This window comes from Protopterus annectens, chromosome 17.part0 (assembly GCF_019279795.1).
Source record: "Protopterus annectens isolate FY-2018-M chromosome 17.part0, PAN1.0, whole genome shotgun sequence".
NCBI classification, from domain to species: domain Eukaryota; kingdom Metazoa; phylum Chordata; order Ceratodontiformes; family Protopteridae; genus Protopterus; species Protopterus annectens.
The window spans coordinates 371334326-371358819 of record NC_056751.1 but is presented as its reverse complement, the minus strand read 5'-3'; the positions used below and the strand labels follow the sequence as shown (position 1 = coordinate 371358819).

The following is a 24494-nucleotide window of genomic DNA, read 5'->3' as shown; positions in this document are numbered from 1 at the left end:
TGCAGCTTCACTATTTTCAGCGTTCGCTGTTTTGGGTTCGATATTATAACATTTGACGTTTTACTACTTCGATGTTATAATATAAACCCTACTTATCTACTTATGAGTTCAGGTTTGTACATTATTTGTATTCTGTAGTTTTGTTCATCTTCATATTAATAGAAGACATTTCTTTTTGACACACAACAGTGATAGTATTTATATATTCTGCAATTGTAGGAATTACATAATTTTTCCAGGTCTGTGTAGTCATTTGCCTATTGTTAAAATCTAAAAGAAGTGAGACGTGAAGCTTACATACACATGAGAATTCGACAAACACCACCAAAAGTTTAGTTAATATAAATATATCAGACAAACAGTGTTTGCAAGAAACTTTGTTACTTTTCCCCCAAAATGTTGTAGAACTTTATAAGCATAAATTAATACTTCCAATCTGCATAATTAAGGTTCCTTAGGAATTTTCTTAAGCAAAAGTTGCATTACATCACACTCCAGAATGTATTGGTAGAAGGATACAGATTTTGCCAAGCTGAGCGTTTTATGCAGCTGCTGCATCCTCACATTTGGGCCTTCTACCCCCCCCCCCCCCCTTCTAGCTGTCCCACACTGTCTTGAAAATTTCTATGACTTTTAGGCCACTCCCCATTCAGACAGTCTTTTCTAAGGTTCATATATCAGTAGAAAAATACTTTCTAATGTCCTGGTTAAAGTGAGCATCTTTCTGCTGCGACCAGTTGCCCTTCCTCCCTTTTACTTGTTCATAGGTTCATAGATTAGTACTAGGCTAACTGCCCTTGCGAGCCATTTTAAGCCTAGCCAATTATCCCCTGTGAGATTCAAACCCTGTGCCTTGTGTTTGTAAGCAAACACCTTAACCATTAGGCCACCCTCCCAACGCCTAAATTCCTCAGCTCTACAACTTTATTTCCTCATTTAACATGTAATGCACCCATTTCCTATTCCCTCTCCCTCCCATTGTTTAACGCATATCATTGTAGCAGTTCAAGATATCATTTGTATTACCTTCCCTTCATCCCCTGATAACCTCCATAGCCCTATTCTGGATGCTTTCCAGTTGTTAAACTGGGAGCTATTACTCTCTGCCCCAGCATGTTAACAGTCAGCCTTAATACTTTTACCACATTACTCTATGTATGATGCACTTTAAATTTCAATCTCTGTTTTCACTTGTTAGAAACCAAACTGGTTGTTAATAATGTTGGATATTAGCAATGTACTAATTACTTGTCTTAACTTTAATGTCATAATGTTTACACTGTAATGGATTATGGGTGACACGCCAGTCATAATCATTTTATTAACACTTTTAAGAAATTTATTTAAGAATTTCAGCACGAGATTGGCACTCACTGTTCGACAGTGGCAATTAGGTGCTACAGCAGAGTGCCTCCCTCTGCCTGACTGGATGAACCAGCATCAGCTGTTCACTCCTACTTTGTCTTGTTCAATTCTTCAGGATCTGGGACATTAATCATTTTCTCTTTGTTTTACATGGTTACTGTGAGGTTTTACCATCAAAATGTTGAACGTTGGTTCAGTGAACGTGGAAAGTCGAACGTTAGTCGACTTTCTGTGTTGCCAAACGTTAGGAGATCAAGATTACATATAAGCGAATGTAAGTGTGCATTCGGTGATAGTAACTCGATGTTATGAGTAGAGTCGCGGTACAGTGTGGAAAGGGAAATGTATACTTTTCCTCACTGTAGTGCAATTTCAGAGTTGGAATATTTAATTTGCAGGGGGTGCTTTGGGCACATCCCACACAGTGGGCGCAGGGGGGCTTGCCCTCCTGATAAAACATGAATGACAGTGTAGGTGTTTCACTTACATTTGCACCTACACTGCCATCATGGTCGATTTTCAACATAAATGTCAAATCTGTTGAATTCGATCTACAGATTCGACATTATACCCTAATTAGTACGCCGGAAGTCTGACGTGATTTTCGTAGTATCGAACGTTCAGTTTTCTGTACTTTGATATTTTAATAGTAACCCTACTGTGAGTGTGTGATTGAGGTAATACCACCTCCTGTAGATTGCTGCTTGTCACAGAATTAATATAGCTTTCAGATGTTAATCTGTGCAGTATGCTTCAGAATTAATGCACTCCACATATACTATTCTGTGCATGGCAGATTTCATATGGATGGGGGATGGGGAATTGATTTTACTCAAGTCAACAATGAAATAGTTTGCATTTTGTATGTTGTTTTGAGTAGGACGTGCTTTACACATTTTTTTGTTAAACGATCAAAACCAAATAGCTAGATGATAGTATATGATATTAAAGTAATCCAGTGTCAGGTAAGACTAAATTAAGATTTTAAAAAAAAATTGTTTAGTTATTTAATATTTGTTAACCAGGATCAAGCAGTGATCCTTATGGAACGTTTTTAGGCTCAAAAATGAACCTCATCAGACTGAAGTCTTAAACATGCCATCACATTTAAATACTTAAGTAGAAATAATGCCACTTGTTTCGTTATTCAGATTATTGGACCGATCTAACACAGAATGATTTGAAAGAAGCTAAAAATTCTGCATGAAATTTAAGCCTTTCAGGTTGTTAGGTCAGGACATATACGTACAAACAGGATGTCATTAAAACTGCTAAGTGTAGCATGACAGTGCTTCAAAAGACATCGTGTTGAAAGAGCGATTTGTAAATAATTGGAAATTATTAAATGGTTTTCCTGAAATAATTAGCAGAATAAGAGAGGCACTTTTTTCTTAAAAAGAGAGGAACCAATTTGATTGATATTTTTTGAAGCAGAGAAAATAAATCATTTTTTCAATGTGATTGATTACATGTTAACACTTTAGTCTGAAGTGTTTTTTTTTGGGGGGGGTGTAAAGCGCTAATGATAAAGTGAATAAAGAGTGTTTGTTTATCTGCAGTGTCACTGTTCTGGATTTACTGTTATATCAACAGTGTGGGTTTGTATTTATAAGGTGTTTTATAAAATTTTCAAGCTCAGCCCAACAAGAAATAAAAAAAAAAAATTCTGTAAGTAGTAACAGCAAGGTAAGCACATGTATTCAGATAAGATTGATTATAAAATTCTTTGAGAAGCAATGGAAATGCATACTGTAAAGGAAGTATGAATAAGATACAAGTGATAGAATCCAAATTCTAAGCTGTGCTGTAAATGATGGATTTAATGATGCCTGTGGGTGGTATGTGCACAGTAGAATCAGTACACACACAGATCTGAAACTGATTTTACAGCAGAGTGGATCTGAAACAATTCACTCTGTACTTTATGATGATGGGAAAATAGCATACAGCATTTTAAAATGCTCCTAGGAAAACAACTTATGCCATTATACTGCTGACCTCAGAACACCTCTGGAAATGTGTTATTTACACAGTAATACACAGCCTGGAGGGCATTATTGCACTTAAAGAATGAGCTATCTGTAAATTTGTTTTGTTTTAATTATTTTTTTAATTACCATATTATTTTTTTTTTTATATTTTTGATGTAAAATACTTTCTCTGCCTAAAGTTTCAAACTTGCTGTAGTACATATAAATGCTGTTGGAGGAAGTATTTTACATCCAGAATATAAATTTAAGTATTTAATGTCTACACATACTCTCAATCACACACACATGCACACACATGCATGCTAAAACAATTACTTTTATTCTAGCAACTTTCTAAGTTTATATGAGCAATATTTAATACATGCTCCTGTTTTTGAACCTTTGACTCTTCTCCCCATTATTTTAGGCTTAATTCAGCTTTCTTGAGCTAAGAGGTTGAGGGTACGCATACCTCAACAGCTGTTTCCACTGTTTGATTGCTCGCCCTCTCTATCATTCTCGCACACATACACACATGTACACACTTCTACTTTCATGCACACAGGCATGCATACACTCATGCATGCAGACAGAATCCTAAACACACATACACATGAACCCTTTTTTAATGTGTCTATTAATTTTATGCTCACTAAACAGCAAAAGCACTGTGAGCATTAAATAATGGCTTGATTGGTCTCATTCACACTTTCATACACACACCTTTTCTTTTTTTTTTATTTCATTTCATTTTATGCTCACTAAATAGCACAAGAGCTGCTTAGCGAGAGTAAAATAATGGTAGCCATTAGCATCCTTACAGTCCAAACTACACAACACCTTAATATGCGATGTGAAGCATTGGACTCCGTTTACAGTGGGCATTACCTGTACATTAACACCCTACTGGAGATATTTTATTCTCCAGTCTGGATTTAATGTATGGTTTGCTCATTCTCTAACCCTTAATGACCATATGTAAACCCTTAAAACTGTCTGACAGTTATTTCTTAGAGTAATGTTGTGTATGTGCATCTGCCATTTCCTGTTCAATTGCTTTTTTATCACCACTGCTGGACCACTGATTTACTAGGGCGGCCACGGTGGTGCAGCGATTAGCGTTGCCGCCTCACAGCAAGAGGTTCTCTGGTTCGATTCTCGGCTGGGATGCCTTCTGTGCGGAGTCTGCATGTCCTCCCTGTGGTCGCGTGGGTTTCCTCCGGGTGCTCCGGTTTCCTCCCACATCCCAAAGACATGCTGTAGGTGGATTGGACACTCTAAATTGGCCCTAGGCGTGAGTGTGTGTCTTCTATGGAAGGTTGGGCACCGGGCTGGCAACTCGACACCGTAAAACTCCACTGCCAATCATGAGCGGACAGGTGATCCACTGTGGTGACCCCTAACCGGGAAAAAGCCGAAAGAAGAAGATTCTTTATAAACTTACCCTTGACCCATCAATAAATTCATACTCCAGTATTTCTGCTTTTTGCTCTGAGTGCCACCCAGAAGGCCTTCCCACCCTTTTTACTTTGCCATGGTGTATAATCCCACTGTCCTGCCCAATCCAACAATGTTCATATTCATTATCCATACTGAACATGTCCGGCAGTAAAGATGCTTTGCACAGATTTCTTTTTTTGTTTCTCCCAAGAACCCAGACAGATAACAATAGCCCTTACAGTTTAATATTTTGTCTTAGGTTCTTAGCATTCCTGAAAGCCACCTTTAGTGACATTCTCTTCATTTTATTTTCTTCATGAACAACTTCTTTGTGAAACATTATTATTTATCCTTTTACTGGAGGTTATCGACATTGTTGAGCTGCATATACCCCCAGATGAACATAGCAAAAATATCCCTTCAAAATAAAATATGTAAACAAGTAAAGATAATTGTGTCTAAGATCTTTCACTAATATTAGCAAAATTAAGCTTTAAAAAGTATCCAGTAGATTATTAAACATGCAAGAAAGTACTTGTGGCTTATGGCACATTTATTGTTTATAGAAATAATTTCTGAAAAAATAAATAAAATAAGCTTTGCAGACTATTTTTTTTTTTTGAGGAAGATGAAACTGAAAAGATTGATAGAAAGAAAAGAAGTCATGTAGAGTTAACAGCCTTAAAAAAAATTGTTGATTCCAGATTTTCCGAAAAGTCATCATCACCTTCCATTGTTACTGTTTTGCTTTCGTAGGTGTTTGCTCCAGGAAACTTGTTCACCAGTTGTCTTCTGCCACAATGACTGTCAAGAAGGTATGAACATTTTCTTTGAAATTATATAAGATGTAACATTTGCATTATGCTCTGTGTGCAATAGAGTTAACACAATTTAAAGATGCTTTTCTGTGTCTGGTAGAATTAATCCAGGTGGGGGATGGGAAATTTATTTTACTGAGTGCACATAAAGCATTTTCCTTTGCATGCTTATGTACTTAAAAGTAATAAGAAACTAACTGTTCTGTTTATGCACATGGTCTGTAGTATTTCATGACACAAATATATAATTTCAGGCTACAAACATTCAATCCATCAGCAGTATGTATTCTTTTGCACTATGCCTCTGTTCCAATATGAATGTTACACAGATTAGTAGTTAAGTAGTTTGTGACATAAAATGACATTTACATAATCTTTGTCTGCATTTATCTTTATAATCCCATAACAAGAAAACCTGTATTAAATGTAATATGCCATGCAGGTACCGATGTGAACTAATGCATTTGCTTTTTGTAATTATTTTGTAATGGGAGTACTTTGTTATTGTCTTGGCAAATTTAAATTTTGTCCTAACTTACTGTTTACATTAGCTGTCTACAGTCTGGATTGTATACAACATCCGTGGTTGGTTGAGAATTGAAGTGATTTTTGAGGTTTGCATATATGTTTTTAAGATTTAATTCTTTATTTTGGAGATTTGGGACACATGCTGTGCATCTTGGTCAGATTTTTCTGACAGTTCAACCTCTGGTGCATGAAAAACTGCTTCCATATGTACTACCCTTTTGGTTACATAAGCAGACTTTGGATTGATTAATTGCGCACATACTTTTTTGATACTAATGTTCTTTCTTTTAACTCTGTTTTAACTTTGTCTATGTTCAGGTTATATTTAAGAGACTCAGAAAAGCATTCATGACCAGCTAAGCAAAGACGAGAAGTTACTGTTTTGCTACTGCTCCCACAGCGCTGTAATACTGGGAATATTCCAGATATTTTTTAAGAGCAGAATAGGTGAATTGGCAGATGACAGGGCATGTATTATATGTACTACAGGGTGAGATGAAAAGCTATTTTTTTAATGTAGGCCAGTACAATGTCCAAATCACCTCATTTAAATACTTTTAAATGTATTCAAATATTTTCCATCAGGTTTCCTTTCTTGCCTTTCTTCTTTTTTTGATTAATTGCAGTATTGCAGTAAAGAGAATCCATGAATTGCTTAGACCAAACTTTTTCTTTGCTTTGGCTTCACTGAACCTAAGGCAGGGATGATGTTTAGTGGACGTTATTCTTCCATTACAAACAGAGGATGCTAGATTTTATCATTTGTATTTTATGTTGTGGACTATGTTTAAATGAGAATCATTGTCCTGTTTTTGTGAGGGAGAAAGAAGTCATATCAGCATGGTTTTCAGCTAAATGCTTAAACTGCATTAGATTTGTTCTTTCAAAGAATATCCTACTCTCCATTATAGTCATAGCCTGTGTGAGGTACCCGCAAAACCTATGGCCGTGGGGAACCACCAGTCTTCCAGGCCTCTGTGAGGGCCTCAAAAACTCACAAGACTTGCAGCCATTAAAAAAAGACTAAGTCATTTACTCTGTGATTACCACTATCCTGATAACGAGGCAAATCTGAGAATGTATTAATGATTCCCTGCATTCATATAGTAATGGGAGGCATGCACAGAAGGTTCTATAGTTTGTTTGGGAGTTGCGGGCAGTGTAATCATTATTTCTTTAACTCTTAAACCTTTCACAAACCTGAAGGATGTTCACTGAGTGCTGATATAGCTTGTGTAGGGGCACTTTACTGTCTAGGACTAACTTGGTGTACATTACTGTGATTATTCTTTTTTCACTTTCGTCACAGTCTAGGTCAAATGTGCAGACAGGTGGCTGTCTTTTAGGGGTAGTGGTAAGGAGGTATGCTGTGTATATATGTCTGACTGCAATAGGTTAAAATATGCTACTCTTATATTTTTACTTTCAGTTTTGCCTGTCAACAGAGTGGTACACAGATGGTGAAGGGTTTTGGGGATAGAATGGACGCTTTATATATGCATGACAGAAGCCACTTAAAATATAACTGTCATCATTTGTGTCTTCACTTTCATCCTGGTCTTATACAAGAGGAATAATGAAGGTGACTTTTTTTTTGGGGGGGGGGGGTTAGGTAGGTACTGTACCCAGCTAGGTATGTATTAATGTATTCTTGCAAACATTTGTCTTCTCAGTGAACTACTGTTTTGTAGCTATGATCATTAAGCCTTGGACACAACTTATTTCTACCTTGAAAGAAAAAAAAACTCTGAATTTCTTTCCATATTCGTGACTTTTATTCAGGGCTTCATTTGGATCAAAAAGTTGGAAAACAAATCCTCTTAAATGCACCTCAGAGCATGTATAACATTGTTTTTTTTTGGTGGCTGGTGCCCCCCCCCCACACACACACAGCTATGATTAATTTGGTTGTTTCATAGATAGAGTGGTTGTTTGTCTTTCGGCTTTTCCCGGTTAGGGGTCGCCACAGCGGAACTCCGGTCCGCTAATGATTGGCAGTACATTTTCACGAACGCCGAGGTGCCAGCTTGACATTCAACCTTCAACGAAGGCACGCCCATTTACGCATGTCTTTCGAATGCCATAGATAGGGTGAAGGAGGTAAAAAGAATTCCGGGAACAAGACTGACTTTCATTAGTCATGATTTGTGTTCAAGCCATCTCTGGATGAAAAGATTGTTTAAAGGGGAAAAAATCTATATAGTACACCAGAGGACATATAGAACCCCATCACTTCTAGGTCCCAGCAGCCTTCAGACCTCAGGCTTAATTTAATTATTTCCTTCATAGTTATTATAGTGCAGTCTTAGACAGATAGGGCAGGTTCAAAGGATGCAGGAAAAAGCTGAAGAGTAAGACAAAATGTGACAAAAGGTAGAAAAATCTGAGTTCAATAGTGTGTAAAGGCCAGGATAGGAGAAGACTGAGGAGAGCACTGGGGAATATGTGTGTGTGTGTGTGTGTGTGTGTAGAAATAGCCGTCCACTTTTGGTGGACTTTTCTCTTAAGGCCATCCCTGCAAATTAGAATATTGTAAAGTACCATTGTTGCAACAGAATGAAAAGGTTGCTTGGGGAGTGATGGCAACATGATGATACTTGAAGTGGAAGTGTTTAGAGGCCCCCAAATGTGAAATAATGCTGGAGGTCCCACAATGCTAACACCGGCCCTGATTATAATACAACTTATGCTGTACTGTTTTCTTTTTTGTCACATTATTGAAATAGTTGTCTAGTAACTCATTTCACTTATCAAAAAGGTTGCACATGCTAAATTTATTTTGAAAGAAATGCACTGTCATGTAGCCGAATGTTTCTAATGGAGCCCAGTTTTGCTGATGCTCTACTCCTAAGAACAGCAAAAGTTATGTAGGAGCGAATATGTAAAGTGTAGCACATTATTTGTGTGCGTGTGTGTGTGTGTGTGTGTGTGTGTGTGTGTGTGTGTGTGTGTGTGTCAAGATCAGTGTAATCACATGAATGTCATTGTTTTTCTTTCCTTTTTTGTATTTAGATCACTATATCCCTATAACTGTATAGATATTGTGAGTACTATAGGAATTACACTTTAAAGAAAGAATGCAAGAGGGGCACTGGCCATTTTAATAAAGTTATCAGAAAAATACAAATATGTCAGTTAATCCAAGGCATAATTAGAAGTATAAAGACTGAAATATGTCTGGGTTGCAATTAAACCGGTTTGCATAGTAGCAAACTTTAGATTAATACAACCAGCACACACGTAGACAGCAGACACATACATATATTTCACCCTTAGTTGTGATCTTCATTATGCCATAAATGAATCTTTGTCCAGAAAAAAAAAATGTTTTTTTTTTTTTTAACAACCAGAAAAAAGAGATTCTTCAATCAGTAACTTTGTGTGAAGGTTACTATAAATGGCACTGGTTAAACAGATCATTTAACCAAAACTTAATGATTGTTATGTAATGCAAATCATTTTGCATTGATGCCCATTAAAAATGTAATCTCCTTAGTTTAGGGGATTCTGATAATTTTAAAATATAATCCTGTAGTCATTTTTATCTGTTGTAAGTCTATTCTTTGAATTTTGTTGTCTTTCTTTCCTTTCTGCTCCTTTTTTTTGCTTTGATTTTAACTTTGTCTTCCATACGAGGCTACCATTCCTTTGTGGCTGCCAATTTTTATCTGTTATGAAATCATGAATATTCTTCTTAGCCAGGATTGCGTTATGGCACACCAATTTCTTTTTTCTAAATTCTTTTTATTAAAGTGATTTCTGCATTAACATCAACAGTAAAATATGAAAACACTCTTCTTAAGTGTTTAAGTATGCCATAAAAGTTTATTATTTGTGCACACATTAATTACTACATCGGTACAAACTACTATTCCTCCTCCCTTTCCTTAATAACATTCCAGATCACCCACGATAATTGCATTCTCTTCTCCCCTTCAACAGCTTAACTTGTGTTGCTACTACAGGGGACAAACTATACTTCCTTATTTTATTCAAAGAGAATTGTTGTCCGTTCTTTACCCTGTTAAGAAAACAAAAATGAAAAGAGACCCTTATCTGCCAGCTGTCTCACTGTTCTATCCTCTCTGAGTAACAACACCTCCACCTTCTTCAACACCTTACCACCTCCACCTTCTTCAACACCTTTCTTTCAAGCAGTTCATTTTCCACTGAAGTCTCACCCAAACCCCAGACAATATGCAAGCATGGTATTGAACTACTCAATCTTCTCACGGTTTTGCACTTCCACATAAATATCTCCACTTTTTTTACATGTATTCACCCTCATTTCCTTCCAACCTTGTGCTACTAGTTCCTTTATCAAGCCAGCTGCTAAATGTAACTAAACTCTGTCCTTCCATCCCCAATGAACAGCCTAGGTTTTAACCCCATCACACAAAAACCCCAAATATCCTGTGCATCCTATCAATATGCTTTCTTCCAGACATTAGATCCTGCTACACTCCTCTGACATTTTGTACCCCACAACATATGTAAATTGCCAACTGTATCCCCTCCACATTTCCCAATCCTGGCATTCTCCCATTACCCTTCTGCCTTGATACATAGTGGCTTCCTGTACCACTCATGTAACAAACACAACTGCAAGTCATACACCAGCTCAGTCACCTTCAGCCCCAGTATCAGTGCTTATGCCTCTTCCCAGGCTCCCTTTCTTTGTCCCTCTCCCTCAGATGCCTATATAATACTCCTGTTCTTCCCTTCTGGGTTTGAATCCAGGCTGACCTGTACAGTTTCTACACTCCCATCATCCATCACTTGGTTGCCCCTCTGTTCATAGGTTCATAGGTTCATACTAGGCTATCTGCCCTAGGGCATTTATAAGCCTAGCCAGAGTGTGTGTGGCTTTCACCACCCCTTAGGATGAGAATACTATACCCATTAGTTTGCTGTGCCTCTGTCCAGCAGTGATACAGAGATGATTCCCGGGGTAAACCTATGATCTCCCATCCACTCGTCAAGATTTCTCTTGAACAGAGTCGGTGAGGGGCTCTGCCTCACATGGACTGGGATTCTGTTCCATAGTGTAGGGAGTCTCTGGGTGATGAATCTGTCCCTCCAGCACGTCCTATTTATATCCGTGTTGAGGTTTAAGTCTCTTGCTCTTGTGGCTCTGGTGGATTTGGATTTTTGAGGTGGAGCATGTCCATTAATTCCGGGTTGGACATGGCCTTGTATGTCAGGCACAGATCACCTCTGAGCAGATGGTATGCGACTGAATAGAGCTGGAGTTTCTTCAGTCGGGCATCGTATGACATATGTTTGAGCCCCTTTATCCTTTTGGTGAGGAACTTTTGGGGTCTTTCCAACTGCTGCAGGTGTCGGGTAAGGTACATTCGAATGGGGCGTTGTACTCAATCATTGGTCTGATAAGTGAAGAGTACAGGGGTACAATGACCTCTCCTGATCTGGATGTGAATCCCTTCATGATCAGGTGGGCAATGTAGAAGGTCTTCCTAACCACTTTGGCAATGCGAGTGTCAAAAGAGAGGTTACTGTCAACTTGGGTCCCCAGGTCCCTGATGACTTCTTCCGTGTTTAATGGATTACCACCTATGTGGTAATTAGGGGTTACCTTGTTTTTCCCAAAGGGTATGACTATACACTTTTTGGCATTTAGCTTACGGCCATGGCTCTGGCACCAGTTATCCATTTCTATGAGACCTCTCTGGAGGATGTCTGTGTCTGATGGAGTGTCAATTATGGTGCCCAGTTTGCAGTCATCTGCAAATTTTGTCAGCCACAATCCCCCTATGTTTGCCTGCACTTCAGAAAAATAAATGCCGATATGCTCTTGTGACATATGGGTTTACATCTAAGCTGGTGAGCTTTTCTATGATGCCCGAGTGGGGTATTGTGTTGAACGCTTTTGCTAGGTCAAGGTAGGCTGTGTGAACTGCCTTACCCTCATCAATGGCCTTAGTGACTGTTTCGAAAAAGTCAACCAAGTTCAAGAGGCAGGATTTGCCCTTGACAAAGCCAAATTGGGTAGGATCCAGTGTCTGTAGGTCCCCGATGTCTTTATTTATGAGTTCCATTATGATCCTCTCCATAGCTTTGCAGACGAGGCTCGTCAAGCTTATGGGGCGGTAATTTCCAGGGTCCGTAGAAGCACCGCCTTTGTGGAGTGGGACCACAGTTGCCGTACGCCATTCTTTGGTGCGTATCCCGTAGTAAGGCTAAGATTAAACAGCAGCCTTATGTGTGGGTTTAGTTCCTCATTGAGTTAGTGTAGCACACAGCCGGGGACACCGTCCGGTCCCATTGATGCTGTGTTTTTTGCTTTAGAGAGAGCAGCTCTCACCTGGGCATCTGAGATGTTTGGGAGGCTAGACTCTGGTGGGATAGATATTTCTCCTTTTGGGGAGGGGAGAAATTTGCACTGAACCTGTCTGCCAGTATGTTGGCAATGTCTGTGGGTTCAGTGATTTTTTGATCATTTTGGACTAATTCTGAGCATATCTGGGAGTTTCCACCCAGGTTTCTAACATAGCTAAAGAAGGCTTTATGATTGTCTTTTGTGTCATTAGCGATTTTTCTCTCAAAGTTGGCCTTGGATGATTTTATGAGTGATCGTAGTTTTTGCTAGTATTGATCAGAGATGCCTTCCCTTTTAGGGATTTTGCTCTGTCATGTAGTAGCTTTCTTCTCTTGTTGTAGAGTTTGTTTATGGCTGGGGTCCACCAGACCAGACGCCTGCCTTTGGTGGAAAGGGTCTTGAGTTTATTAGGGATTGCTTGATCCATACATTCCTGGAGGTGCTCGTAGAAGGCATTTGTAAGGGTTTCAGCAGCGTGGGTTGTGGTTTCCACTGGCTCGGGGGCCTTGAAGGATACCACTCCAGTCTTAAGAAGTGTGAAGTTTGCTTTTGAGAAGTTCTTCACTGTGGTCTTTTTTGCTGGCGGTGGGGGCGGGATGTGGATCTCCAGTGAGATTAATTTATGGTCTGATCTCACCAATGAGGGATATACTTCCGGTGTGGAGCATTTTGTCCCCATGTTTGTGATGATCAGGTCTAGTATATTTTCTCCTCTTGTGGGAATGGTGACCAGTTGTTCCATAGCATTTGAGTTTATGAACTCAAGGAACCTTTGGGCTAGGGTGTTGGGGCTTGAGTAATTTTCCCAGTCTATGTTTGGGTAGTTGAAGTCACCCAATATGATGGTGTTTGGAGAGACATTCATACTCTCCAGTGTCTTCAGGAAGGCTGTGTGGGTTTCCTGAGTTTGAGAAGGTGGTCTGTAGCATGTTACAAACTGTAGGGCAGTTTTACCTATGGTTAATTGCACCTGGATGGTCTCTGATGCTTCGTGCGTTGCCACTAACCTGGAGGTGTGGGTATCCTTTATGAATATGGATACTCCCCCTCCTTTTGTGGTTCGGTCCGGATTTTGGGACCGGAACGCATGATATGAGGTATAACCTGATAGTGCTGGGGTGCTCTCAGGAGCCTTGAACCAGGTTTCAGTCACAGCATAGACATCGATGTTCTCCATACTGAGGAGGGCTTTGAGGGCGTGCATCTTGAGGTTTAGACTTCTGGCATTGAGCAGTATTACCCTTAGTTTTTCTCCATTTTTGTTTTCTAGGGCGGTAGGTTTATCATTTGAGCCTTGCCTAAAAAAGGCACTATGGAGGTGGCAAGAGCCTTTGCCAATATCCGGAAGCCCAGGGGTGACAGGTGCAAGCCATCCCTTGCGAAGCAGCGTGGCTTGTCAAGCATGTCATCCCAGGCAGACAGACATTGGATCCCCTTAGAATGACACCAGTAATTAAGCCAATTATTAAAGCTGATCATTTTGTCTCTGTATTGTGGCATCATTCTTGGTGAGGGTAGGATACTGCTCAGGGTCAGGGTCATACCGGCCTGGGCTACATAATCTGAGAGCTCCTCTGTGTCTCTTTTCATGTAGTCCAGGGAGGTACGTCTCAGGTCGTTCACACCGGCATGGACAATGACTGAGTCATACTTGTACTTGCTGTGGAGTGACCTGAGTGCTTGTGTTATGTGGCGGATTCTAGCGCCTGACAGGCAGCTTACTGTGATCTTTTCCTTGTTCAGTCTGGTGAGTGGGATGTCAGTGTGTCTGACTATGGAGTCACCTATAACAAGTGTGTCTGGCATTGTGTTTGGCCTTAAGGGCTGTGACTGTTTAGCACACTGACTTTGAGAACTATGTGTTGCATGTCTTATGTCTTGAGGTGGCAGTTGCTTGGGTGTCTGCTTTGGAGGCCTCTGTAGTTTTGGTAGATTTTTGATCAGTGCCTCAGAGTATGTCTTTGTGTGTTTATGTGTTTGTTTTCCAGTTGTGATAGTTCTATGTGAAACTGGGTTTGTGGTGTGCGTGGTTTCTTTCTCCTCCTGTCTGGTCTTGCCAGTCCTGAGTTGAGAGAGCTCAGCCTCCAGTTTGGCTATATAGTTGCATCTCTCACATGTATTTGTGTTTTGTGGGAGAAGGAGTGGTTTGTCTGTGTACATGAGGCAATTGTGACATTGCGTCAAGATGCCCAGATTCACCAGCTGAACAGGAGAGGACGCTAGCAACTGTCCCTTCGACATGCTAGAAAAAGTGAAAAAGTTTGCTGTGTAACTGAGTCAGAAGGGACCTATAGGGAAATGGGTACTCAAGGGGATTCTAGGCTAATGTAGTACTTTGTTTAGTATACAAGTACTTTACCTATATAAAAATGCTTTAGGAGCAAGTGCTGAGCTTTTGAGATAGAGAATAGACTGTTTAGATTGCAAGTACAGAAGTTCTAAGGGAAAAATTGAAGAGCAGACTTTACGGAGTCAGAAATAGTTTAACCTTGTTTAACTGTCGCTGCCCGATGGGGTTCTATGGGCAACTCACGCTAAATCACGCTAAAGCGGGCTTTATTGCAGGGGCTTGAAAAGAGCTAGGAATTGACCCAAAATGGCCAATAGACTACAAGTTTCTGGCTGGAACCACTGCTCTAGGGACAAATAGGCTGCTCAGTGCTCCCCACTCCCACTGGTGAACAAAGAAGCTTCCCTTTATCCAAATAAGGATATGGAATAGCACAGGAACCAAGCCAAAGCCCAGAGATCAGCAAACTCTGAAGACTGGACTATTCTAGTTCAGTAAGGCGGGAAAACAAGATTTTTTTTCTTTTGCAGAAAACAGAGGAAAAACAGACAGTAAATGCTATAAATGCTTTTAAACGGCTAGCGCACTTGAGTGTGTTAGCCTACAGGTAAAACTAAGCAACAAATAACTTTTTTAAAAGTGCAAAACAGCTAATCAACACAAAAACAGTTTAAACAGAATGCAGAGCTGTATAAACAGGCGAAAATGCAGTCGCTAAGCAGTAAATAATCAAAAAGCCAGAAAAAAATACTTAAATCAGGAAAAAGTCACTCTTTTGCTCTCTGCTGCTTGTAGAACTCTGCAGGACACCACGAGGAGCCGTGCTGAGTTGAATACAAGCGCGCTAAAGCGGGCTTTATTACAGGGGGCTGAAAAGAGCTAGGAATTGACCCAAAATGGCCAATAGACTACAAGTTTCTGGCTGGAACCACTCCTCTAGGGACAAACAGGCCGCTCAGTGCTCCCCACTCCCACTGGTAAACAGACGCTTCCTTTTATCCAAATAAGGATATGGAATAGCACAGGAACCAAGACAAAGCCCAGAGGTCAGCAAACTCTGAAGACTGGACTATTCTAGTTCAGTAAGGCGGGAAAACAAGATTTTTTTTTTTTTTTGTTTTTTTTTTTTTCTTTTTTGCAGAAAACAAGAAAAACAGACAGTAAATGCTATAAATGCTTTTAAGCGGCTAGCGCACTTGAGTGTGTTAGCCTACAGGTAAAATTAAGTAACAAATAACTTTTTTAAAAGTGCAAAACAGGTAATCAACACAAAAAACAGTTTAAATAGAATGCAGAGCTGTGTAAACAGGCTAAAATGCAGTCGCTAAGCAGTAAATAATCAAAAAGCCAGAAAAAAATACTTAAATCAGTTATAGCAAATACAGTTATAACAAATTCTCTGAAATATACTGTATATTTCCAAAATGTTTGAGAAGGACAGTCAGGACACAAGAAGGTTCAGGCGAAAGAGAAAAAAAAAAGTTTTGTTTTACTTTTTGAAAGGGAAAAAGGAGGAACAGAATATGAAATGTTCTCTCTGTATTAAGCAGAATGAGCTAATGACACTAGACTGGGAGGTGTGTCACAGTAGGGGCGGGCAACTGCAAAGCCACCAAGTATAAGAACAAGACACCAACAGGGAGGGAGGGTGGGACACAATAGCCTACAAGACAGCAAGCACTACAGAGACAAATGAAAGTTTTTAAACAGATAAGGATTTGTGAAGATACTGAATAGACAAAGTGCTTTATATATATTAAATTATAAAAACAGTAATCTGTAAAAATAATCAAAAAAAATCAAGATACTTATATTTTGTAGCTCAGTTGCAGTCAACAACTTCTCTAGTCTGCACTGTGTGCAAAGACAGAAACTTCTTTTTTTTTTTTTTTTTTTTTTTACAAGAACACAAAAGAACCAGCCCCCACTAGCCAAGAGATAATTACACAGAGGAAATGTTTCAGTTTACACAATAGCCTACAAGACAGCAAGCACTACAGAGACAAATGAAAGTTTTTAAACAGATAAGGATTTGTGAAGATACTGAATAGACAAAGTGCTTTATATATATTAAATTATAAAAACAGTAATCTGTAAAAATAATCAAAAAAATCAAGATACTTATATTTTGTAGCTCAGTTGCAGTCAACAACTTCTCTAGTCTGCACTGTGTGCAAAGACAGAAACCTCCTTTTTTTTTTTTTTTGTACCTTCTAGATGTATTAGCCGATGCATTCTGCATTAACCAGTCACCTTCTAGCTAGTTAAGGCAATGTCTTACTTCTATATAAAAGACTAATTCATCTTTTTCTTCCTCAATTAAATCATCCAGTCTTTTCATCTCTTTCCTACCTTCTCAAATCCTCTTCAAAACTCTCAGCCTCATCTGTTTTCAACACCTTTTTCAGTCTGCAATGGGTATGCCTTCCACTGTGTCTTTTTAATCCAAGCTTTTAGTTCCCCACAAAATTCATTTTCCCATAATTGTCCCTGTACCATTCTGCTATCCAAACTTCTCAGTCCTTGAATCATACTTTCTACCCCTGCACAGCATCTAACATTTAGGATATCTTTTCCTCTGTTTTCATCAAGATCCTTAACATCCCTTTCACAGTCTGCCTTTTCTTACCTCTTCAAATAAAGACATTACAATTCTTTTCTGTGGCCTTTTGAGGAGATGCCAAAACAAATATTTCATGAATGGTAAAACCAGAGCCCTCACAATCTTAATCATTCCTCCCAAAGAATTCACCTTTCCTGACCATTTATTTAGAAGATTCAAGAGTCTACTCCTAAAAATCCTTCAATTCCTCTCCATTGTTTCCCTTATCAGTGGGTACACTGTTAGTCAGTCTTAGTCCCAAGTACTTATCTTCTCCTAAGAACCATGGTAACACCTCCCATAAACCCCACTCCATGTCTTTATGCATAATGACTGTCCTTGTGACTGAAAGCACAGCCCTAATTCATGTGTTAAAATCTTAAAGGTCTCCTGTACCCTTAAAAGTAGACAACCAGTGTCTAATAGTAGCATGTAGTCATCCATGAACATGTTTATACTGCCAACTTCAGTACCAACCTTTTTCTCTCCCCGGGAAGCTCTTGGATACAGCATCAGCCATTCCACTGCTAGTGCAAGAAGAGCTGGAGAGACTGGGCATCCATGCTTTATCCTCTGTATCCAGTTCCACTGTACTTAGCCAACTTCCATTTACCAAAAAAGCCCCCGTACCTCTCTTGTTGTCTGCTGCACTGTGTTAATTATAAGTTCCAGACTCACTGAATCACAAGATTCTTTGATATTCATTAATACTGTATCATTCCTGTTCCTATGACACAAAATCAAACAACCTCTAATGAGCCACCAAAGATCTTCCTTTCACTGAATTCTATTTGTGTTTCCTCAGTCACTCCTGGAAGAATTGCTTCCCATCTCACTGCAGTCATCTTAGCAAACAGTTTGTTCACACTGTCTAAGAGCATTGCGTGATAGATCACCAGATCTTTCCTGTTCCCCTTCAGCTTTGTCAGAAATACAACACACACTTTCTTGAGTTAGATATCTTGTCTCATAATATCATTCATTAATTCTTCTAGAACTCTACACAAATGTAAACCTAATACATTGTAAAAATCCTCTGGCCACCCATCCAGCCCACTCACCTTACCGAACTTGAGGGTTTTGATTGATGCCACCATTTACTCTTCCCACCGGCCTTTACATGACACCTTGCACATCACTTCACTGTGTCAAGAATCTTTTTTTTATTTTGAATATTTACTATAACATTGACTCTTTCAAGATAGTGCAAGTATTTAATGGTAGTCATCTTTTTTAAACATCTTTATTGAATTATCACTTAAGGCTTAGGCAAAACAATACAGTTATATAAAAGAAAGCAAACAATGTTAGCATGTTTGCAGTTACAAACATTATATATCATATATATAAATTTATAACCATATCATCAAGCCAGCATTATATAAATTGCTCATTCCTGCCTTCCCTTAAACCTCCTTCAAAACATTATTCTGCATGTATTGTTCCCACAATTTCCCATTTTTTTTCTATGTAGTCTTCTCCTAACCTTCTCTAATGATTCCCTTCTTGCCTTTATTTAGGCATAATACAGGGATGTCTGCACCTTCCTGCCCTTCCCAAATACAACTTCCAACCACCAATCACCCATCTTTGTCAGTCATCTTTACTCCTCCTGTCTGACCCCCTTCCTTCTCAGCATACCTGCACCCCTCTTCTCTCATGCAAGTAATATTTAGCTATCACAGCACCCTGTTATGAAGTTTCCCTCCTCCTTTCATATTTATTATTGACTCCTGCAGCCTCTTACTGCCATTCTTTCATCCACAATTTGGGTACTACAATTTCCCTTTTAATAGGATCATTGATTCCTTCTATATTGTAGGTTGTAAACCTAACCACCTCCCAGTCATACCTGTGGAACTGGGCCTGTCAGGCCTCCGGATCATCCCCACAGAATGGGCTGTACTCCACCTGTGTCCAAACCAGTGTCACCAATTGACTTCCAAAGGATCACCCAGGTGCACAGTTAATCACTTAATCCATAAACATCAAAACGGCTCCGGACAAAAAAAAAAAAAAAAGTAGTAGTTCAAAAATTCACTTTTAATGGGGAAAAAGCCACATAGAAACACAAACCAGTTTTGGTGTGCAATCTCCACTTGCCCATCGACAGGTGTCCTCAGACTACCTCAACCCTGAAGTGGGACAATGGTCAGAAGTTTCCAGTGCCATTTATTATGTCTCACCCTAGACACTAATTACTCTCCTAAACTGTCTTCCTCCACTAGCAAACACTATAAGACATCTCTAGTGGTCTTAAGCAAGTTCTCCCAAACATACAGTACATTACCTTCATTCCTCTGTTTAATCTTTCTTTGGACAAGAGGTAGTCAATCATTTTCTTCCCTCCCCAGGCCACCAAGCCATGCTGAACTCGTGACAGGTGCCAATTATGTATTATGTATTACCTATTTATTTAATCACCTGTACTATAAATGCCCTTCATCACCACCCCCTTCTGAAGTCTTGTGTCAACTAAATTAGTCTGAGCCCTAGCTGCCATGCAGTTATTATGGTAGTAATCACAACAACAAAAAACCCTACAAACATTAGCACAATTCCCCCTTTACAACACAACTAAGAGCTCAGAATCTACACGTATCCATACCTCTGTGTGCTTCTCACCTTTAACATTTCACAATGTGTTTATCAAAATGATGAGTAGCAAACTTACCTGTAGCCATTTGTATACAACAGTAAAGCCCTCCAGCCTCAGCAGAGCCTTAGAGCATTGTGGAAAGACATTTGTTGCTTTTGTACCAAATGGTTTTATACAACAGCACCCAACACCAAGTTCTTCAGTTGAAGAGCAATGGAAAAAAAGACCACCTAAATCTTGAACCAATACTGGAAAACTATAAAGAATGCAGTATAGTGTTTGATTATGCCTCAAACACTTTGCACCCGGGGCAACTGCCCCTTTCACCCCCCGCCCTTGCTATGGTACTGCATCTCAGAGTACTTTTTAGAAACTTATGAAAAATAAATGGCTGTTTAAACACCATGCAAATCTCAAAGTTTGCATACCCTCTCGTTTGATTTGAAAATGTCTATACATCCGTGTTTGGCAACATGCATTAATAAAAGGTCCCGTAAACATATCCCTCTAATACTGTGTAAAACTGCTTTCTTTAGTGTAGTACAGTAATATGCTTCTATTTGCAGCAACCGTCAAAAAGGGATATTTCCTAACATGTGCACTATGGCACCTGCTTACTGCAGACTCCACAGACGCCACACAACGGATTCCTTTCTGGAACCTCCTCTGATACACAGCCATTGCTGAGAGTATATCCTGACTTTGCCCCCATTTAAAGCAAGGTATTTCTTTATAGCAGCTTGTCTCACCACTCATTCCCTCATTTTAAAAGAGTGGCATTTAGCTTTAAATTACACATTTTGCCTGCCCCCCACTGCTGCTTCTCTAGTATCTGTACCCACAATAAGGCCTAGTCATGGCACATAAGAGCCTGTGTTTTTCAGTCATTGTTCCACATAAGTCACCACATCCTTACCCTCTATCCCTTCCTACAAGCCTGAAGTTTTGAAGTTATTCCACTGTAATCTATTTTCTAAAGCCTCCTGCTGAGAGTGAACATGTCTTGAGTTGCTCACTGTATTCTGAAATCAGAATTCTGATCTTTCTGTACTTTCTGTTTCTCTTCTTCTTTCACCTGAGAGCATTGTGGCTCTGAGAGAGACAACATTTTTACTTGTACAGTTGTTACCTTCTGCCCTAAGGTACTCGTATCTCTTGTTAGGAAATTTTTCTAGAATGTGATCTGTTTTCTCTTCCATATTGGGTGGCATAATTTTTCCCTCAAGATTCAAAATCACTGAGCAACTTTCCAGATAACAAGGGGACCCAATTAGCTGACCATTTTGAATTCTATTTGCAAGGTTGACTTAAGCTGCCATCTTGCACATGGAGTCTAGCAGTTATGGCACATATACTTTTAATTACAAAAAAGTTCAAAAATATGTATGAGTTGTCTTCTTTTGGTTCTTTTTGCATTGAACAGTCATAATGCACCATCCAATTCTGATACCTCTGAGCATGTTTAAGTTCTGTCTTGTGACTGTACCTATCTGTTTTACTACTACTTCTTTTGGCTGCTCCCATTAGGGGTCACCACAGTGGATCATCAGTTTCCATTTCTTCAATTCCTCTGCATCATACTCTGTCACACCAGCCACCTGCATGTCTTCTCTCACTACATCCATAAACCTTATCTTAGACATTCCTCTCTTCCTCTTACCTGGCAGCTGCATCCTTCTTCCAGTGTACTCGGCATCACTCCTTAGCACTTGTCCAAACCAACGCAGTCTCGCTTGTTGCCTTTGTCTCCAAACCATCCAACCTGAGCTGACCCTCTAATATACTCATTCGTAATCCTGTCCATCCTCATCATACCCAGTGTAAATCTTAACATCTTTGACTCTGCTACTGCCAGTTCTGACTCCTGTCTTTTTGTCTGTGCCCCTACCTATCTATTTTACTGATGTTTGCATTATACATTAGGTGTGAATATGTATTTCTATGTATTGTTGTTGTTAAAAGCTCTTATTAGTTTATAAAATCTTTCCTGGTATGTTCTCTAAAATTAGTGTGTGATTGTCAGCTGTTTTATTCTTTCTTCATATATATGTCCTGCATTCTTATCCCATCACAGTTGTTTTGCGCTGATCTTCATCTGGGAATAAGAACTGAATGCAGTGATGTTAATGCTTAAGCAAGAAGTGGCTATGTTGATGGCTATAATTTATGCCCATTTTGAATACAGCTTGCAGCACTTTATACCTCCTAAAAATACTGCAGATTAACAGAATTTCCTGAAATATGCTGTTACAAACCAGGTTCCTGTTGTATACTGCAGTTGTCAGCATGCATATAATGGTTTTGTTGTTATTTTAAATATATGTAAGAGAGCAGTTTATCAAGACTTGTTTTGTTTCAATAACTTATTTATTTTTTAACAGGGTAAGACTCCTTAGATGCATCTTTTTACAGGTATGAACCAAGAGTTCAGGACTGCTTTGACATTCTCAGAGCTGTGCAGTATGAAAGTGGAGAGTGACAGAATCAAATTCAGGTCTGCGCAAGATATCGAGCATTATCACTTGTAGCTTTAACACTCTGTACTGCTAGATGGAGCCCCAGTATCCGCGTGCTGATCTCTTGGACTACAAATACTGCATGTGTCTCTCTTTCAGCAGAATGTATAACCACCATTGTGTATCATTCAAACAATTTAGTAGCATTGCGTGGTAACTGCATTTTATTTATCTGTTGATCTGTTTGAACATTGAATTTCAAATCACACTTATGGAAGCAGTTCTCTAATCAGAGACAAATTACCCTCTTCCCTGTTCATCAGTAAGAAAAAAAGCAAAAAACAAAAGGGTGTTATTTGTTAGTGACACATGGAGATAAGTCGCATATGCAAGTCATCATTGAGTACAGCTTCCCTATATACACACAACTAAATAAATTAGGAGAGCAGCAAGACTGTGAAATCTCTATAGGGATGAGCTACCTTTTAATAATTAAGAACTTTCATGCATTAGATACATTTATTTTATGCAAAACTGAATATACTGTATATGTTTTACAACATTGTTGCAAAGCAGCGACTAATTTTTTTTTTTTTACTGATCTGTAAAGTAAGGCTTATCAGGCATAGTTGTCAGTTTACACAGATGAACTGGGAGCTGTCTTCTCAATGAATGACTTACTGAAGCAAATTATTTGAGTGGAGAAAGGAAATCGGTTGGATTTCAGGATAAAGCTTGTTAGCAGCTACCTTCCATGCTGAAGTGTCAGACTAAGTCTTAAAGTCAATGGGATTCTACATTTATTGATATATTTTCACTGTCCATAGTCTTTCGATAGCTAAAAGGACATGGACTGTAAATATCAAGAATGTGAACAGCAAATGGTTGAGGAATTTTTCAAGTATGTCTACATTGACATCTAAAGTGCAAAGAGAAAACATAATATCTGCCATTCCGAATGTTTTAATACAAAAGCTGTGGTACAGTGAGTCAAAGTAACGCATGTTACGTAGTCTGTTTCCTCAAGCCTATTTACTGATATGAGCAACTTGTATTACATTATCAAAATATTTACCATAATTATACAAGATGACCCCTAATGAATTCTGTACTTTCTGTGCATTACTGAACTTTAGGCAAATCATGTCAGCTTTGATAGTATGACCTACTTGTATATAATAAGACATGGTACTTAATGAATGCTTATTCATTATAATGTCACTATATTGCCACTTTAGCAATGTTTTCATTCATTCCTCAAGGACAGGCTTAGGAACCTGCAGTCATGCAGCTTATGTAACAGCTTCCATACTGGGGCCACTGCTTTTCAACATATTTACCAATAACTTGCACTCCACCAGATGTCAAGCATCTCTCATACACTATGCTGATGACTCCACATTAATCTGTTCCACTAGTTACATAATTACTCTACGACAACTCATCCAAGAGTCATTTCATCAGTTGAAAGCTGCCATAATTCCCAGCTTCTAAATCAATCCAAAAAAAGAAAGCTGCTGCTGTTCTGCCCAAAAGTCCTTACACACCTCAAACAAAATTTCTTAACAGTGTCTGATTAACACCCTATAGAAGTCATACCCCATACCAAGCTACTGGGCATAAGTGATAACCTGAAATTTGACTTGCGTGTGCAACAGGCTATCAAAAGAACTCACCAAAAATTAGGGACATTCCACAGAACGAAAAACTGACCTCCACACACCTAACCCCCACTTTACTATACCCAGCACTGCTTAACCCTCAAGCTTCCATCCAAAATAAGCTAAACCAGTGCTGTAGTAACAGAAAAATCTGCCACTAACTCATCCAGTAGAAGCAATCCCTGCTTAGCCGTAAAAAAGCTTGACTGGCTTGAATTACCCAATCAATTCACACACAACTACTCCCAGTCCACAAATTGCTTTGTTCTGGTTTGTACATCAAAGCCCCCACTAGACCTATTGCGCGCGCGCGCACACATACACATACACACACACACACACACACACACACACACACACACACACACACACACACACACACACACACACACACACCTGCTAGGCCACTTCACTGTGGAAACAAA

The 24494-nt window shown here is 39.2% G+C and overlaps 1 protein-coding gene across 1 annotated transcript in view; it reads left to right on the top strand.

Annotated features, from left to right (window-relative positions):
- Positions 1–24494, top strand: part of CHKA (choline kinase alpha) — a gene marked incomplete in the record, with an annotated part of 620299 nt that overhangs the window by 432861 nt on the left and 162944 nt on the right. Inside the window, 1 exon segment of the mRNA XM_044059444.1 lies at positions 5532–5590. Within this exon segment, the coding sequence (XP_043915379.1) occupies positions 5532–5590 (59 nt within the window).